The 12,808-nt window shown below is 49.0% G+C and overlaps 1 protein-coding gene across 1 annotated transcript in view; it reads left to right on the top strand.

Annotated features, from left to right (window-relative positions):
* Positions 1-3,647: 3,647 nt before the first annotated feature.
* The window catches only part of LOC121588966 (zinc finger protein 395), a 90,896-nt gene continuing 81,735 nt past the window's right edge, over positions 3,648-12,808 (top strand). Inside the window, exon 1 of the mRNA XM_041907453.1 lies at positions 3,648-4,432. Coding sequence (XP_041763387.1) covers positions 3,986-4,432 — 447 coding nt within the window. The 5' untranslated portion in view covers positions 3,648-3,985. The remainder of the gene's footprint in view (positions 4,433-12,808) is intronic.

The following is a 12,808-nucleotide window of genomic DNA, read 5'->3' as shown; positions in this document are numbered from 1 at the left end:
AGGTTGCGAGAGTGATACCCGCGAGTAGGGAGGATTTAATGGCGCAGGAGGGAAATATTGTGTACGGTGGCCCCATTCCGGCAGGGGGGCCCCATCGGTGTTAGGGAGCTTGCGTGAATTCTGGATCCATCGGTGTATACTTGTCTGTGTGTGTATGTGTATGCATTTTTGTAATGTTTTGTGTGTGATTGTGTGCGATTGCCTTGTTTTCCCTTCTCCTTCTATGGAGTCCCCAGTGCAGAGTGTTGGTGATCTTACAGCTTATGCTCGTGCATACAGGGAGGCGAGAGAAATTGGGGAAGCTCCTGGGCAAAGGGATGCTTGCTTGCGGTACGCTATATTACAGTTATTAAGAATATTTTGCAACGGGGATAGTTTTACTCTTTTTTTGCCTCGTTTTTTTGGTCTCACTCTCCTTCGCTCGACTAACACTGCAAAAGCTGCTCTACCCGCACGGAAACCTGTAACGACATAAAAAAAACTTTAGGTTACTTTTAATTATTAAAAGTTTACAATACCCAGCCGGTGACCTAGTTATAGAATGGCTGAAACATAAAACATAATTACCCTGTAACATTTCTCAAACTATAGCTGCACGTACCGAAGCAACCCAATAAACCCACTCCCCCCCTAACCATGCTGCCCCTGCAGGTTACGAAAGAGCTCAAAATGAACAATGGACTTGCAACGGATGGACTTGACACGGACTTGAAACAAGCAAAACGGTAAAGTCCTTGAGCAGCGCTTGTGTGTGAAGCGTCAAGATGGCGGAAAGGGTTGTGAGAAGCAGGCGCAAAAAAAACCAAAACAAAACTGTCCTTCACATTCATTATTTTACTACTCTGCGGCCATTCGGATGTTCGTGCTCATTTACATTCTTTTGGATTTTGTTTTGGGGTTGTGAGTCGTGAGGTTGACGAATTGAAATTTTCGAAAGCGAACAAATTAAGGGAAGCTTTCGGTTAAGTGAAACAAAAACCAAATGCATTGAACGAAAACGAGTGATGATGTAAAGCTCGTGTGTACAGGGGTGCATACATGGACACGATGTCGTTACCAAAGAATTATGCTTTAAATTTATCTACAGTAAAGCTGCTTGATAAGTTACTCCAAATGGCAACAAGACATGTGCTGCGATCACCCTCCCCAATGTGTCGTTTCATCTTTGCGTATCAGTTGCGTCGTCATCAGCGTACAAAAAGCGCATCGGAATGTTTGTTGATTTTATACGCAGGCATCGAGTCGGTGTGGTGCGAGAGCTTCACTCGCCTCTTGAAACGCATCAGAAAATCAGCTGCTGCTGTTGCTGCTGCTGTTGCCGCTGTTGCCGTTACTACCTCGCGTTACTATGTACCGCACACACAACCAAACACACAACCGACACACAAAACACGCACACACACACACACACAGCTATGCCAACTCACCCTTAAGCCGAGCCCCCTCCTCGAAACGATGGGGCAAACGAGATGGCAAACAAACAAACAACTTCCTGCTCGCTCTCACTTTCTTGTGCCGGCCAGACCTCACGCACACACACACACAATCGTACGTTGAATTCCGTTCAGAACAAAGAAACACCGTACGCGGGGACAAGTGATGCGATGGCGGACCGCATCCATATTTTGTGTGGAAGGGAGAGGGCACTCGAATGAACGCGCTCGCTCGGCCGAATGAACACACTCGCTCGGTTCGCGGAATGAACACAATCAACCTCGGGAGGGGAAATTTATTCACCATCACCACTACCAGCGCAAAACCTCATAGCGATGGCAGCAGCAGCAGCAGCGGGTCTGCTACGGTAGCGTACCAAACGGTCTCGCCATTTTAAATTTGACTTCGGCCGAGTGCAAAAGGTTTCCCACTGTAACTTCACTACGTACCGCGGTGCGCGCACTAACAGACCCAAGCAGTTCTCAAGCAAAACCCGGCCCGTGCACGGGAAGGATTGTAAAGGAATATCTATACATATTTCCGCAAAGGAAAATAAAACACAAACATTGCTGTTTTCTTCGTCAGTTGGATACGCGGAAAAGAAGGAAGCGACAGTGCGCGTTTCGGTGTTTGGTTGTGCGTGTTCTAGAGCAACAGCGCACGACCAAGAACAGAGTGCGTGCGTGCGTGGGTGAAGGTCAGAAAAAAACACAACAAAGCGTTACAAAAACCCCCAGCGCGTCCTGACGCGTGCTAGTGAACGTTTTAGTGAAAAACAGAAAACTATCGACATTCGGCCGTTAGCCAGCGGTTAGCGGTGTGCACGCTGTGAGAGTGTTGTTGCCTGTGCGTTTGTAAGCTGCGTTCGTTGTGCACGCGTGCACAAACACAGAGTGTCGTGTGATACTTCCGTTGCCCGTCGCGCACAAGAGCAGCTAGCAATCGCCTATGACAACATATTCGAAGCCTCACAAGGAGAAGCAGAAAAGTTGTGAAAAGTGCAAGTGTGGAAGTGTTTGGGAGCGGATTAGAACGGAGCCAGAAAACCATAAACCCATTTAAATGTACAGCAGTGTCCGCCGCACCGGCCATTGCATCCAAGTAGCAGGGGATCACAACATTACCACCAGCAAGGTGAAATATCGTACACCGTGCCGTAGCGCTGTGACTGTGCCGGTTCTGGCGGTGCTGTAATCCAAGCAGCCTGCTACAAAACAGTTCCAAGTGTTTGCTCACAGGTAGCGAGAAACCTTTTTTCGGTTTGCCATTTTTTTAAGTTCGTACCCCCAGAGTGAGTGTGTGTGAAAAAAAACAAGTGGCACGTGAAGTGACGTGAAATATCGAGCTAGGACCTACATCAACATTACCGGCGTAAGCGTGTGTGTGTGTGTTTTTCGCTGTCGTAATAGTTCCATTTTAAAACGGTCTCTCGGTCGGTTCGGTAATTGAAAGACCAAACGCACAAAAAAAAAGTATCAAAACTTTAAACACCACCTTTCGGCGAGTTTTCCTGCACATGCCGAATAATGTTACTGAGCAGCAGGATCGGAACAAGTGCGTACGATCTACTACTACAGCCCCTGTTGTTACAGCGCGACGATGTTGCACTGGTTGAAGCCGCTGGTCCATTCACGTCGTCCTCGCTCTCGTCGCTAGCCGGCCATTCGAACCAGGCCACGGTCGCGGGCCTGCTACTATCCGAAGTTGCTGACCACTGTCAGCTGCTGCTCGCGCACGAAGCGCTCGCCTGCCGTCCGTCCCACATCGCTACCGGTGACGCCGGTTCTGCCGCCCCGTGCACCAAGAGCTCGATCAACGAGGCCTACTACAATCTGGACAAGGTGTTCGCGTAGTGTCTGGTACAAGTGTGTGCGTTTGGTGTCTGTGTGAATAACTGTGAGAAAAATCAAAACAAATTAAGAAAAAATCCCTGCGTTTGGGCAGAAAAGGCATGAAAGCATTTGTAACTGCAAAGAAAGTGTGCGTTTGAGTGAGTGAGAGTGTATAAGAAGAGGCAAAAATTTACAGTGAGTTCTATCAGTTCGCAATAACAACCCAGCCCAAGTGTGAGAGTGTGTTTGCAATCGGCAAAGTGTGCTATACAAAAAAAGTAATAAGAAGTGATATTGTGAAAGAAGAATTGTGGCAATTGCTAAAAAGAAAATAATATCCCATGTGCCCACTGGTGGAATCGGAATAAAATTTAGTTCAAAATCAAAACAAGTGTGTGAAACAAGAAGCGATAGTTGGAAGAAAAGTTGTGCAATTCATATATAATTACCCGGTGATACACAAAGGCCTCTGGCTGGCAACGGTGTGTGAAATCAAAATTTTTCTGTGATTCGGTGCATATTGTACGTGTTGGTTTGCCAGCTTTGCCCTATTCGCCAAAGGGACGCTGAAACTGTCGAAAGAGTGAGAGAGAGAGCGAGCACTGAGCGAGCGAGAGACTGAGGGAAGCGATTGTCTAAAACGCCCCCATCGCCCCCACAAATCCCCGAAACCCAGCGGAAACAAGACCCATACGGGGGACAAAATACCAGCCACCCCTATGAAAAAGTACTTTCTCAACAAAATGTCCACCGGCAAGCGTCTGGCGAAGCGCTCGATCGTGGGTACGCGCGTCTGTGCGCCCGGTACCGATGGCATCTGGTACTCGGGCAAGATCGAGTTCGTCAAAACGGCGTCCGACCAGAAGGAGCCGGGCCGCAGCCCGGGCGGCAGCTTCCTGCCGGGGCTGACCACGCCCGCCCGCTACACGGTGCTGTTCGACAACGCGAAGGAGGTGGCCCGGCTCGGGCTCGCCCGGGAGTTCCGCGAGACCGAGCTGATCGGGCGCGGTTTCCGAACGATCGCGGACGTGAAGCTGAAACCGGGCCAGAAGGTGTTCCTCACGTACAATGGGCGCGAGAACACCGGCGAGGTGATCGCACACGACGACCTGAAGGACGAGGTGAAGGTGCGCATTGCCGGTGCGACGAACGGTGCTGCACAGGAGGTTAGTATCAGGGGAATGGGGTCTTGTCACTTTCCAGAACAGCCAACAGCCGTGGCAGATTTGGTCGTTTAATTCTTTAGCACGAAAGGTCGCGAAGAAGGGTCAATTGGGCAGTTGGAGCAAGGCTTGGGTCACCGATATTCCCTTTGAAACCCCCTTTATAGCTCCATCACTTTAAGATACTAATCTTCTATTTAGTCCATTCTCGAATCATTTATCTAAAGCATCATTTGTCATAGTGTTTATAAGCAAAAAGATTCATTATCATTCCCATTATCTTTTTCCACGTCTTACGCGACCTTCTTTAAAGCCTATTTTCGCGACACAATTTAATTATCATCAAAACTGTCAGCCTTATTCCCCATCTGCCATTTGTTCTTAGCACAATAAAGTTCTTAAGAGAGCGCTTTTTAAACGGACTGTCTCCATTGCGAGTGGTCAATATTACTGGAAATCTTCCCAACAAAAAAGAAAAGGGATCCATCTACAATCTTTTGGACATCAGTTCATACCAAGAGGGGTGTGTTCTTGGAAAAATGTCTGTCCGTTTTTTTTTCGGTCACTCCCTTCCATCGGCCCTAATTTTGCCTTTACTATTTACTACATTGCTTGCGCAGAGTGGTGTGTCGGCACACACCCACCAAGGTTCCCGTGCCCCGCGTGTTCGACTTATGACTGTGCTACTCCCCCCACGTAAAAGTAGGTCAAGGAGAAGCGCGACTCGTTACAACTGGTACCCACCTATCTCTTCGTTTGCAGGCAGAACCAAAAAGAAACGAGTACCCGATCGAACACGAACAAAAAACAAAGAAGCTTAGATCACTGTAAGAGCCAGCTAGGGTAAAATCGTGCCCAATAGAGGGAACCATTCTAGCTAGGCACGGGTATACTCCCGAATAATGTTTTGGACGGCCCAACTTGCAAATAGATCCAATATGGCGCGCACTAGAACCCATCGGGCGCGTTACAACGGGGTTACAACGATGGTAGATGGAAAAGTAGGTCAATCTTCCTCCTGCCACGTCCCGAAATTCGAAGCAAGTGCATGCGCGCACACTCCCATGCTGCTGCTGGTATGTGTGTGTGTTTGAGTGCGCGCGCCCGTGCGATTGTATGTATGGGTAAAGGCAACAAATGGGAGTCGTGGTCGGTTCCCTAAAGCAGGAAGTGAGAAAATGGTGCGTGCGCGTTATATTGCCCTTTTTTTCGCTGGCAAAACTCCATAAATGGGGATCGCTTTCCCCCATCGGTGACCCAATTCTGGAATGGCTGCATGTATATATGTAAAGGGCCACAGGAGTACAGCACGAACGCACCGAACCTATGCTAACAATCGCCATGTAAATCCTGCTCGTGTTTCGGGAACATTCTATCTCCGTTGGAATTGGAAAATGAGGCCTATATTCTGTTTTCAGTATCTTACAGCTAATCGAAAATGCTTTGTCTCTCAGGCAATCGAATCAATCTTGGGCTGGACTGTAAATGGAGCGTTTTGGATGATTGTGTGTCCTGGAAGGAGACTCCGGAGCCCCAGAGCCAAAAGGGACTTTGTTACATGTTACACGCTTACCGAACAGGCCCTGGCAGTAGCAGGGACTTGGTATATAGGTTAAGGTCGAAATAAGGTCAAAGTGAAGAGCAGTAGATAGTGCGGCGGTGAACTGCGAAGAAGTAGACGGTAGGGAATAGCATCTACAGCCAGCTCTGGAGCTGCCGAAACGTTACGAGCCACCAAGAGCCTCCATCGCGTGGCACAAAGGAGAGCAGTAAGTGTTGTAGCTTTTCAGGTCACGGCAGGTTTCGGTGGCTTTCAGTGTGCAGCATAGTGTAAAGCGATCTCCTCTACAAAGTGTTTCGCTTGCGTGTGTAAGTGTGTATGTGCATGTATTTGAGCGCCTCGTCAAGATCCCATGCGCTTTTCAAACGTGTCCTTTTTTGGGCATTAGGTTCTGCAGCCAAACAGAGGGGTAAGTTGCAGTAGCTGTGCAGTTGCTTGTAAGCTTGGGGCCTGATGTCTTGGCAAACTGGGGCAAACAATTTACAACATTAGATTAGCTGACAGTGATTTTGATTTAAAATATTGATTAAACGGCGGTGCCTTCGTTCAGGTTTTGTGGCAACAACAGCATCTGATAAAGCGAAGGGGCACTCACCAGCCAACCAAACAGCGGCTGAAGCCCCAAGCTCCATCATTGAATAGCTATACACACCCAGCACGAGGTTCATTCCTCCAGCGGGAGAACGTTCAATGGCCACGTGAGGGCAGCACGCGGGTCTCTGCGTGTCTTTGTTTGTGCGGTGTGTCCCATTTTTTTTTTTTTTGTTTTTCGTGTACCGTCCACAGTAAACACATTCGTTATGTTATTGAACTCGACCTTTTTGTTTTACTTGTTTGCTTCATTTGTTTGCTGCTGCTGCTGCTGCTGCTACTAGCACTGCTTCCTTCTCGTTGGAAGTTCTTTTTTGTTTTATTCTGCTTCTTCCTTTGGTGCCATTTTATGAGCTCTCTTCCATGCACCCTTTTCGTGCAACACATCGTGCACAGTTCATTGGCATCGGCTGGTCCAGTCCGCAATCGTTGTTGGGCCGATCAATCTCATTTGATAGGCACAGACTGACAGACACACACACACGCACGATCGCCCGATCGACGACCCGTTTTGTTCATTGATCTTTCGGGTGACGGCTGCACCGGCCCAGTATGTATGGGGTTGTCCCGCATTAGCAACGCCGCAAACAGTTCAAAAGGGAGTTCGGGTGTGAGTTCTTTGCCACCGGCTGGCCACGTTGCGCTCGGTCAGTGATTTGGTTGAGGCCTTTTTCCTTTTTAGCGTTGGAAGAAAAGATATGTAAAAAGTACCCTCCACTGCATGTCATGCCGTTAAAGTATTTTAATGTGATTGGAAACGTTTTTTTATAAAACCCCTCCCAGATCGCTGTGATCGTGTGATGTTTGATTGACAATTGGTTTCATTCAATCATCAAACGGTACGAATTTAATATAACAAGAAAAAAACATTACCTCGTTTTCTCTCATTTTCTATGGAACCATTTAAACTCCAACCAAAGGGGAAAAAGAGTTAAATGTGTTCTTTTCATTTCTCTAATGGTGGTGTTATTTTTTGCCCGTTTCGATTTATTTTTAATTTACTTATCTGGCACACTTGCTAGCGAAGTGACGTTGTTTGTTTTTTTTTTTACATCGAAACACCAAGTGATAAATACGTACTATGTGTGCTTTTCCTTCATCATTCTGACGTATGCAATGAATGCATCGAAAACAACACAAAAAAAGGTTTATAATGAACAAAAAAACCCTCATCGACCGCCGTGAGTTGCAATGTGTTAATTATTGTTTCGCGTTTTCTTACCGAATGCACCCACGTACACCCACACACACACACATTATTTTTGCTCGCTGAAACGTTCGCATCTAATAAATTGTCCCCAAGTGGAGGATAGGAAAGGACGGGTGGTTACAAGGGATAGGAAGAGTTTGGCTTGAGTTGGGGCCGCCGATGCTGTTCGCTATTTTTATCGATAAACCGACACTCTACCACCATTACCACACACACACACACTCCCAGCAGTTGAGCAGAATGCAAAAAGCAACCGGCCGTTACGGGGTGACCGTTACGGTGCGTTACGACGGTGCAGAGAACGGTGCAGGCGTAGAGAATGTGTGCGTCTGTACTGGTTACTGTATCCCGCGTCACCCTGTGTGCAGTGTCTCCGCTGTATGTACATCTTTATTATCGCACCTCCCCACCACACTATCTCCCCATACTTTTGTGCATTTACCATCATCATCACCACCACCACCACCACCACCAATGTTGCCCGTTGACTGATTGCAATTTGAATGCTTGCGAATGTCACACAGCCACTTGCCGCAGTTGCCGATTGACTGTCGAAATTGCACTTGTTTTCTTCTTGCTAGTGGGGTGGGTGAGGGTCGTGGATGGTTTCTTACTTCATCTGTTGCTGTCACGCTTGCGATGATGCTATCTCTCTTCTTACTGTCGCATATACCATTCCCAGCCGGTGTCGCCCCTTCTAGCATCCCGCCCCATTTGCCGGCCTGCTGTCTTCTTCCTACAACTTTGCTCTGCCGTAGGTTTGTTTCGTAACCAACCGCTAATATTCATTGCCTTTTTTCTGTTTTCGTTTGGTTTTATTTTTGTTTGTTTATGTGTTTGTTTGCCTGTGGATTGCACCCGCCTCATCACCACCACCAGTGCAGTGCTGTTTGGCAGGTTGCAGCTGACACAGCGGGTCCCTGTCCTTCAAAAAATCCAATGACCGACCTTCAACTCGCTCGAAACACCACCACCCCACCCTAAATGAGCCACACATGAGCGGATGGCGGTGGCGGCGGCGGTCGTTATGCATTTTACAGATTGCGTTTTTTCTTGTTCGCCGCCGTTGCACTCTTCTTCCTTGTGTGCGCGAATTCGTTTGTTCGCTGCTGCAGGCTCGCCTAGGGTTGGGGGGGAGTGTTTGCGTTCAATTCGCTAAACAGCGCAACCGTTTCTAGCTCCGGTTTTATGACCGCGGATTGGTTTGCTTGTCGGCTTTTTCTTCTTCTCCCGTGTTGAGTAGGTTTTGCATCGGAACGGCAACAAAGAAGCGTGTTAACAAAGCCGTTACAGTTGGTGGGTGGAGGAGCATTTTTTTTTTTTGGGTTGGACGTGCTGGGTGCAACGTTCTGTTGCACAATCTATTGGCAAGGAATGACAAACTTCTTGCTTAACGTTGTGGACTTCGCTGGTGGTGTGGGTTTAATTAACAGCTCCTTTCGAGTTTCGCTGAATTGAAGTGAAATTAAACAACGTGCTGGTTCCGAGGTAATCCAAAATTAATCCACACAATGCCCCCAAACAGCAGCAGGTAAATAATGGTCCGCACACGCAACTGGCAATGAATCTTGCGCTGTATCGATTCTGCCACGAGCCGACCTGTCTCCACCGGCAGGTTGCTGATGCTATTTCCGTCGCATAGCGAACCCTGCACCACTACCGCACGCCGCCCACAGCACAGCACTGATAGGGCCGCCTGCCTGTGCTCTGGTCAGTGGTTTTTATTTCGCGCTCCATCACTCCACGGCGTGCGGATGCGTTTTCCCATGACGTCAGAACGGGGACGACCCAGCGACCGTTACTTGGGGCAGCGCACCATCCCGCCACTCTCACTGCGTATGATTATGAGGGTTATTTTTAACACCATCTTCCCACCATCATCGCATCGCACGCAACAACGCACAACACCGCCAACACCTTGCCAGTTGTCGCAATGTGGCGCGTCTTCAAGTTGTCGGTTCTGCCTCTTCGGCTGCCCTTTTGCTCACGCTGACGTTGGGATTGGAGAAAACCAAACCACCACTACATTTAGTGGTCTTCTTCGTGCACCGCATTTGCGTGATTCATCTGCGTTCAGCTATTTATAACGCAGGGCTAACAAGTGCGTGGTATGTGATGCTATGTCCGCTAGGGCTGAGTGATTCGCACAAACAACAACAAACTGGGTAAAGCCCCACAAAAGTGCCATCACAAAAATGTTTGGAAAATTTGCTATTAATTCGTTTAATCACTCATAAGTGAAAATGTTACTCCGATTAATATCCTTCATACAGCATTCGTCTGTAAATAAAATACCATCTGGATAAATGGAGCTAACCTATCGGAGATCGACTGTATCGCTGGCGTGTTGTGCAGCAGATAGACCGAGGAAGCGATACCCATGATGAAAAAGGCATTGAAGCGATCACTCGTTGCTGCTGCTGCTGCTGCTGCTGCACACGGATGAGCTGCTCCCCGTATGACCTTTACGCAATGCTTCACGCCAGGCGACATTTTAGTGCAAGTTGTTGGTTTTCTTTCTTTTTTTGTTCGTTCCACACATTCGTTCACAGTTTTGGTTGAAGCCAACTTCCCGCTGCTCCTTATAAAGGGCAAGGCCATTTTGGATGGATTCGCATCCACCAAAGAGAACGCAATGGTGAAGCAGCAGCAGCAGCAAACAGGATGTAGACAGGTTTTCGTTCAACACACACACAAACACACACACAGTCGCATAAATTGCACTTCAATAAAACGAGCTTTTTTGCGGCATAGCTCAACCTGGAACCAAAGAAGTATAGTACCGCGTTGTCGGTGCAAGGACGACAGCAAAATCTGACACACTAGCTAAGTGAGCAGCCGTTGCTGGGGAATGCCCGAAACGCTTACGTCATCGTCGGCGTCATCAACGGCGAGGGTTGCGATTGGCGTCATGGTTTATTTTTCTCTGCCCACCACGGCAGAGGTATCACGGCACTCCGAAAGGTTTGCGGCATCCGTGCTCGGGGTGACTGATAGTACGTGTCGGCACTTGTTGTGCTGTCGAGAGCTGTGCTCGAACCTGTGGTGGTGGTGGTGTGAGCGGCCGTCCTAAGAACCGCCTAGACCTTGAGGTAGTCCGTCCGTTCGGTTCGGTCGGCATATTAAACCGAGAACCAATCCGTAAAAGGCATGCCCCTTCCTCCGCTTTACACCCGCTCTTTGCGCGACGATCGAGATGCGAGCGGAATGAGGACGATTGTAAACAAACCAATTGGCAAAGAGCGAATCGAGAAGCGCCATCATCTCGCCGCTGCGCGCCCCGAACGTGAGCGGATTGAAATGAATTTGCTAATGAACGCCGAACGCCGAACGAACGAAGCTGATTGTCTCTGTGTGTTGGTATCACGATCCAACTTTTGACCGCTCGTTCGATAAACGTTGCGTAGGGATTAGCCATGATCGCTGCCCGGTTTGTCCCAGTGAACCCGGGGCCGCTCTTATCATGCCTTCTCGGGCGGGGGCAAGGTCCGGCCGAAATGACGCAGTTTGCGTTGCCACTGCCACTCGGGATGCCACCTTTTCAACACCATTCACTCTGAAGCTGCTGCTGTATGCTAATGAGACCCGGGATCGATTCGAGCATGCTCGGAGGGAGTGTGCTCTCAAGGCAAGGCGAGCGAGCCTTGAGCATTAATTAGCCCACGGCCCACGGCGGTCTCTAGCACACACACACACACACACTAACCAGTGGGGCAAGCTTACGCGTACCATCAGCACCACTACCCGGAAGGTCATTAGTTTCGCGAATTTCGTGACCAAAACAGAGAACGCATAAAAATGGACCCCCTCCCTGTGCCGCCCCAGTCGTCCCCGTTGTTATTGTTTGCGGGTGCGTGCGACCGACCGTTTGCCGTTTGTTTCGTTCAACTTTAGCTACCGGTTGACCTCTAAAATTTACTATTTTTTCGCCTGCTAGGTTAGATCGGTTAGCCCCGTTTGTTGTTGTTTTTGCGAGGAATGCCCGTTGTTGCTTGAAATGCGTGCGTACACGCAGCCTTCAAATTAGCATCCAGTCAGTGCGCAGGATGTGGATGGTTCGCAAGTAACGGCGCTTAAATCTTTACCAACGCACACATACAGAAGATGGAGAATGTGTGTCGATCAGTGTGTGGCTGTACTTATTTGCATTGCACTCGAGGACAGCCCCCTCCTCCCCGGTGCTTGGCCACTTTTGCCCTCACTGCCGGGAAGTGCCGGGAACTGTTCATTCGTGCGAGCTTTTGCGGTTTCGGTTTCGAAAACCGGTCCGGAAAGTTACCCAACCCGAGCCTTTCAATATGGACTTTCATGTGTTTTTTTTTTTGCTCTCTTCCCCGGAAGCCCTTCACAGCCCTTTTTGGCACGTACCAAGCAGAAAAAGAAAAAAAAAACAAACAAATATGCGAAACGGCAAACACACACGCACGCACGCAAACAAACAAATTCATTTTAATTCAGCTGGAATGATTTAGGGCTTGTTTTTAATTTAACCCATTCACTACCCTACGCGGCCCCATACGCAAACGAGCGTAACACGGCCACGGCGTACCCGCTCGATGCGCAAACAAAAACACAGTCACGTCATAAGCGCAACGCGGGCGCGCAAGCGAGCAGCGTGTTGGCGCTGGAGCCGCGCTCGTGCTTCCTGCTGACATCTTGCTCGCGCTGCTGCCGCAACAAACACCGGCCGGCATCGATGCCAACGGGGGCGGGGGTATGGGGAAGTGTACTGTGTGTACTGTGCGAGTGATTATTGTGATGACGATATACCGCGACATGAGTTGCGCAAACAACTCACAGACACAAACAAGAGCGCGCGCGCTCGCACCCCATCCATACATTGGGTTACAATCGAAGGACCGAGAACGACCGAAACCGGGTCTAGATGAAAGAGAGGGAAATCACACACACACACACACAAAGGGAGGTTTCGTGTGATAAGGGACAGTTTGTGTGATGTTGCCCGGGACACGCGGAAGAGACTGTTTGTGCGGCAGGCGTCGTGTGACGTCAGCGC

The sequence above is a fragment of the Anopheles merus genome, chromosome 2R (genome assembly GCF_017562075.2).
Source record: "Anopheles merus strain MAF chromosome 2R, AmerM5.1, whole genome shotgun sequence".
Classification (NCBI taxonomy): Eukaryota; Metazoa; Arthropoda; class Insecta; order Diptera; family Culicidae; genus Anopheles; species Anopheles merus.
The sequence above is the reverse complement of the archived record's forward strand: the minus strand, read 5'-3'. Positions and strand labels throughout refer to the sequence as shown.